General features: G+C 54.4%; 3 protein-coding genes across 3 annotated transcripts in view; 1 reads left to right on the forward strand and 2 right to left on the reverse strand.

Moving 5' to 3' along the window:
- The window catches only part of PTSG_11678 (uncharacterized protein), a gene marked incomplete at its 3' end in the record, with an annotated part of 13596 nt that extends 13048 nt beyond the window's left edge, over positions 1 to 548 (reverse strand). Inside the window, exon 1 of the mRNA XM_004998468.1 lies at positions 167 to 548. Within this exon, the coding sequence (XP_004998525.1) occupies positions 167 to 467 (301 nt within the window). The 5' untranslated portion in view covers positions 468 to 548. The remainder of the gene's footprint in view (positions 1 to 166) is intronic.
- On the reverse strand, positions 542 to 3440 carry PTSG_11679 (uncharacterized protein). The gene is made up of 9 exons (XM_004998469.1): positions 3161 to 3440; positions 2802 to 2889; positions 2509 to 2650; positions 2033 to 2190; positions 1800 to 1878; positions 1541 to 1628; positions 1294 to 1378; positions 958 to 1058; positions 542 to 757 (listed from the first exon to the last, which is right to left on the reverse strand). The coding sequence occupies exons 1-9, from the start codon at positions 3274 to 3276 to the stop codon at positions 655 to 657; spliced, it is 960 nt and encodes a 319-aa protein (XP_004998526.1). The 5' UTR covers positions 3277 to 3440; the 3' UTR covers positions 542 to 654.
- A 28-nt stretch (positions 3441 to 3468) lies between these two features.
- Positions 3469 to 4711, forward strand: PTSG_01052 (uncharacterized protein; the record flags this gene model as incomplete). The annotated part of the gene is made up of 2 exons (XM_004998470.1): positions 3469 to 3658; positions 3924 to 4711. Exons 1-2 carry the CDS (start codon positions 3586 to 3588, stop codon positions 4709 to 4711), a joined length of 861 nt encoding a protein of 286 aa, XP_004998527.1. The 5' UTR covers positions 3469 to 3585.
- Between the last annotated feature and the right edge of the window lie 213 nt (positions 4712 to 4924).

Consider the following 4924-nt stretch of genomic DNA (forward strand, 5'->3'; position numbering starts at 1 on the left):
GAGCCTGCGCAGATGAAAGGGAGAAGGACGTGCAGAGAAAGACCAGCAACACAGACAGCACGTTGGGAAGCGTTCAACAACTATTTAAGGGATCAAGGAACAGGCACAAACAAAATCAATGAAACTGAATCGGTTGCTTTCCCAGCACACACGCAAACGCACGCACATTTGGAACGTGGGAAGCCGATGATGGGCATGAGGTCTGCCAGGGCCAGCCGGTTTGTGGCGAGCGAGTGTCGGTCAAAGGACCATGCCGTTGTTGGGGCAGGCTTTGTGGTGTGATGTGTCTGGTGCGCGTGTTGTTGAGCTTGCGCCTTGCCATGTCTGCGCGTTTGTGGCGGTTTGCTGCTGTGTTGTTGCCGCTTGCGTGTGGCTGATGCCTTCTTCTTTCTACTCTGCCCATGCCCACGATCAGCCGTTGAAGCAGCAGCTGATGCGCTTGCACTGCGGGCTGCTGCCACGACCATCACCACGCTGTTTGTTGGTTGGTTTGTTGGTTGGTCGCCGTTGCTGTTTGTTGTGCGTTCAAGTTTCGTGGTGCGAAGTTATGAAGATTTGTAATATCACCAACAAATTATCTTGCTTGGTGATGGTGTTGTGTGTTTTGTGTGTGTGTGTGTGTTGTGTGTTGTGTGAGTGTGTGTGTGTGTGGTGCTATAACTTGGTGAAGACGACGAGTTTGTACGAGTCAAAGCAGGAGACGGCAAGCTTCTTGTCTCCAAGAAACGCAACGCCAACCAGCATCCGGTCCTTGATCCTGCCCAGCAAAGTGTATCGGTGCGCGCGGATAGTGTGTGAACGTGTGCGCGGATTGTGTGTGCGTGAGGTGAAAGAGAGTCAGGATGTTGTTTTGTGTTGGGGACTCGACAGGCAGACAGGCAAGGGCGGCAAAAGGGCGGCAAAGGTAACGTGATTGGGTATGCCTGCAAAGACAGGCACGCGTGGTGGTTGGCGTACGTTGCAGTGAAGGCGAGGTCAACACGGATCGGGGTGTCTGCTGTCTTGGGCAGGCCAATGCGCCACACCTGCGCCTTGCAGTCGAGCCCGGTGCTCGTCACCTGCAGACCAGCACGTGTACGTGTGATGTGAGAACGCACCGTTGTAAGCGTGACGATGATCGCCATGTTCGAGCAGCAGTTTGTACGGGTGTCACAGAAGCAAATGGACAGACAGACACGCAAACAGACAAACAGAAACACAACCAGACAAACAGAAACACAAACAGACAAACAGACACACACACACACACACAGACAGACACACACACACATGCACGTGTGGGAGTGCACGTACAAAGTGCCCATCTGGGCTGACGTCAACCGCAGTCACGCCGCGGCCGTGCGCATGCACGGTGGCCAGCAGCGTAAATGTGTCAAAGCTAGTGTGTGTGTGTGTGTGAGTGAGTGAGTGTGCGAGTGTGGGGACATGTGGAACGACAGACGGCAAACAGTGCGGGAAAGAGACAAAGCCAACACACAGACACACAGAGATACATGGACATGGGCACGGAACACACACACACACACACACACACACACACCAGAAGATGCGAAGTGTTCCATCTTCCATGCCGCAGTAAAGCCGCGAACTCGCAATGCGCATGGAGTTGCAAGGGATGTCTGTGGGGTCTGCGTTCATACATCCGTGCATACGAGTGGTCGGGTGGGGGAACAATAAAACGGGAAGAAGGGTGATGATGATGATGATGATGATGATGATGGTGGTGGTGGTGGTGGTGGTGGTGACATAGCGCGTGCTGGCTTGCGTGTGACACATTCATATGCAGTTACCAATTGTACCTCCAATGAGATGGCGGTGGAAAGACATGTCAGGTCCCCACAGCGAAATGCACCCGCTCTCCTCAGCAACAGCAACCAGCTGGAGAGCGTGTGTGAGATTGAGTGTGAATGGGCGATGGGCGGGGTTTCGGTGTTGCACAGTTGGACTGGAGAGTGTCCTTGAAATGCCATTTCAAGACACATGCACACATGTACACACACACATGTACACACACACACACACATGAGCGTACATTGTTGGTGGCAGCGATGGTGGTGATGGGGCTCTTGGCTGCATCCTGCTGCCGATCGAGCTGAAAGGTCTTCATGTCGAACACGAGCACCTGCCCCTCCGACGTGCCCACCAAAATCTCCCGCGCAGTGTGCGCAATGCCACGGAACCACATTGGATCTGAGGGAACGGCAGTCGCGCGTGGCGCACATGTGTGTGTGTGCGTGTGTTTATGTGTGTGCGAGTGTATATATATATATATGTGTGTGTGTGGGTGAGTGTTTGGATGATTGCACATGTGTAAAGCGGGAATGCAGGTGCGTGCATGTGTGCGTTCGCGCGTGAGTGCTCAGCGTTCCAACATGTTGAGTGAGCGAGAAACGAGGTGGCAATAAGTCAATTCATGCATGCATCAATGAAATTCAGAGGGGCGTGCTGCTGCCGGTAAAGAGAGACAGAGGGAGAGAGAGCATCACAACAAACGCTCGAACAGCTCACCATCAGCCCCGGAGTCCGAGGCGTCTGGTTGAAACACAGCCAGCTCCTGTCCCGTTAGGGTTTGAAATCGGATACACCCGAGGCCGGCCACCACCAGCACGTCCTCATCCAGCGCTGTCCCTGCACAGGAAACGACCACGGCCTACAGCCCAACGCAAGCCAACACCTGTTAGTTGCAACAAGAGGGGGGGGGGAGAGGATTCCACACGTCACAATATCTGCGCTGTTCCCCAAGCGTGCACACAATGTGCTGACGCCGGTGCCTGAGTGCCACAACAACAAGCTGCGTGTACCTGTTGTACAGCGGCAAGCTCGTCCAACATACACATGAGCTTGTGTTCCTCCTTGTCGCCCACAAGCACAGTTTGCCACACGGCAGCGCTGTCATGAACGGCACACACACATGCATGCATTTGAGCTCGCAATACAGAAAACAAAAACCCCGGCTTTTGGCGAAGGAGGGAGAAACACAAATTAAATACACTCACGGACAGATACGCAGGCAGGCAGGCAGACACACACACACACACACATGGACATGGACAGATATAGACACTCACCCACACCCACACCCACGCCCACACCCACAAACACACACGCACAGGCGCAAACACACACGCACAGGCGCAAACACACACGGCACCAATCGTACTTGTGAATGTAGTAAAAGGCGGTGTAGTCACGTGTGTGAAGAGCACTGAGGTTGTTGGGCAGTAACGCCGCGCTGGCTGCCAAGCTCACTTGCTTGGCCTTTGGTGAGAACACCATGATGTTGATGATCGAAACGGGGCGAAGCTATGCGATGCAGATGTAGGTGTCGACGATGGTGTGATGGTTGAGACCTCAAGCAAACAAACAAGCAAACAAACAAGCAGAGGAGAAAGGACGTCTTCTTGTTGCTTGGTCTTCTTCTGCTGGCCGTTGTAGAAAAGTAGCTGATGATATATACGACATTCAGCACTGAAACGTTTGTTTGTGTTTGGCAGTGGATGGTGGTGCAGTGGGTGGCCGCCACATCCCATCGCTTCTCAGGATCCTCGGCAGTGTGTTCCTTCTTCTTCTTCTTGGCTGCTCAAGATGGCAACCGAGGAGCAGGTGATGCTGCACGGGCCATGGTGGACAACAGGCTTGCACAGTCTTCTCTTCAACGGTACGCTGGCTGTGGAGTTGTGAAGTCGTGGTGCTGTGTGCTGTTGCGTCTTTCAAGCACACCCATGCGCACACTGTCAATGACACGCAGGCACACACACTCACTCACACGTTTGCTCACTCACTCAATCGCTCACTCGCACACACACACACACACACACACACACACACACACACACACACACACACACACACACACACACACACACACACACACACACACACACACGCGCGCGCGCGCGCGCGCTCACTCGCACACGTACCAGGGACTATAGTGGAGCATGATCCCTTTGTGTCGGTGATGTTGGGGGTTGGTCCTGCCCCAAGCACGGGCGCGTATTCGCTGTTCAGCTACTGGGTGACGCTGTGCCTGTTTTCCCCGAGCATGTTCAACGTGCTTGGGCTGACCATCTCCCTGCTGACGAAAGAGTGGGGCGCATACATGAACAACCGCGCAGAGCTGCGGCGGCAGGCATGGCTCACCAGCAAAGGCTTGGTCCTCAGCACACCCGTGCTTGCGGTGATGATGCGGGCCATCCTGGAGCAGCGTGTTGGCCGGCTGCGCTACGACGACGACAACATCGCGTGGCCCGAGTACATCTTCTCCGCCATCGCCTTCATCCTGGTGCAGGACACCACCTTCTACCTGATGCACCGGCTCTGGCACACGGAGCTGCTGTACGACCTCAGCCACCACCTGCACCACAGCTGCCGGCCCACCACCACCTTTGCCGCGTCGGCCGCAGATGTGTTTGAGATCACCTTCACCGGCTACGTGTCTGCGCTCATGCCGGCGCTCGTGGTGCCCATGGGCGCGCGGCTGTTTCTCATCATGGACCTCTTTGGGCACTTGTGGAGCATCTACCTGCACAACCACGACGCACACCGCATCGGCTTGCTGGTGTACGACCCCCACGACCACAATGTGCACCACTACTATGGCCAGCGCAACTTCAACTTTGGCCTCTACACGCAGATCCCCGACCGCATCATGGGCACGTTCAAGGCGTTCACCCCAACAGGCCGCCTGTCGCTCTCCAAGAAGCTGGAATGAGGCGGGGGTTCTGGCGTGGTGACACCTGAATGGGAGGCGGAATCGGGAGCCGGCGTTGTTGTTGTTGTTGTTTAAGTTGTTGTTGTTTAAGTTGTTGTAGTTGTTGTTGTTGTTGTTGTTGTTGTTGTTGTGGAGTTGTTGTTGTTGTTGTTGTTGTTGTTTAAGTTGTTGTTGTTTAAGTTGTTGTTTAAGTTGTTTAAGTTGTTGTTGTTT

Source organism: Salpingoeca rosetta (genome assembly GCF_000188695.1).
Source record: "Salpingoeca rosetta unplaced genomic scaffold supercont1.2, whole genome shotgun sequence".
Taxonomy (NCBI): domain Eukaryota; class Choanoflagellata; order Craspedida; family Salpingoecidae; genus Salpingoeca; species Salpingoeca rosetta.

Bases quoted from the DNA above. Each gene is read 5' to 3' on its own strand.
- PTSG_11679 (XM_004998469.1), bottom strand. From the start codon at position 3,276: ATGGTGTTCTCACCAAAGGCCAAGCAAGTGAGCTTGGCAGCCAGCGCG. The intron at 2,651-2,801 runs GTACACGCAGCT...GTTGGGCTGTAG, and splicing joins AGCTTGCCGCTGTACAACAG to GCCGTGGTCGTTTCCTGTGC. The intron at 1,379-1,540 runs GTGTGTGTGTGT...CACACACACTAG, and splicing joins GGAACACTTCGCATCTTCTG to CTTTGACACATTTACGCTGC.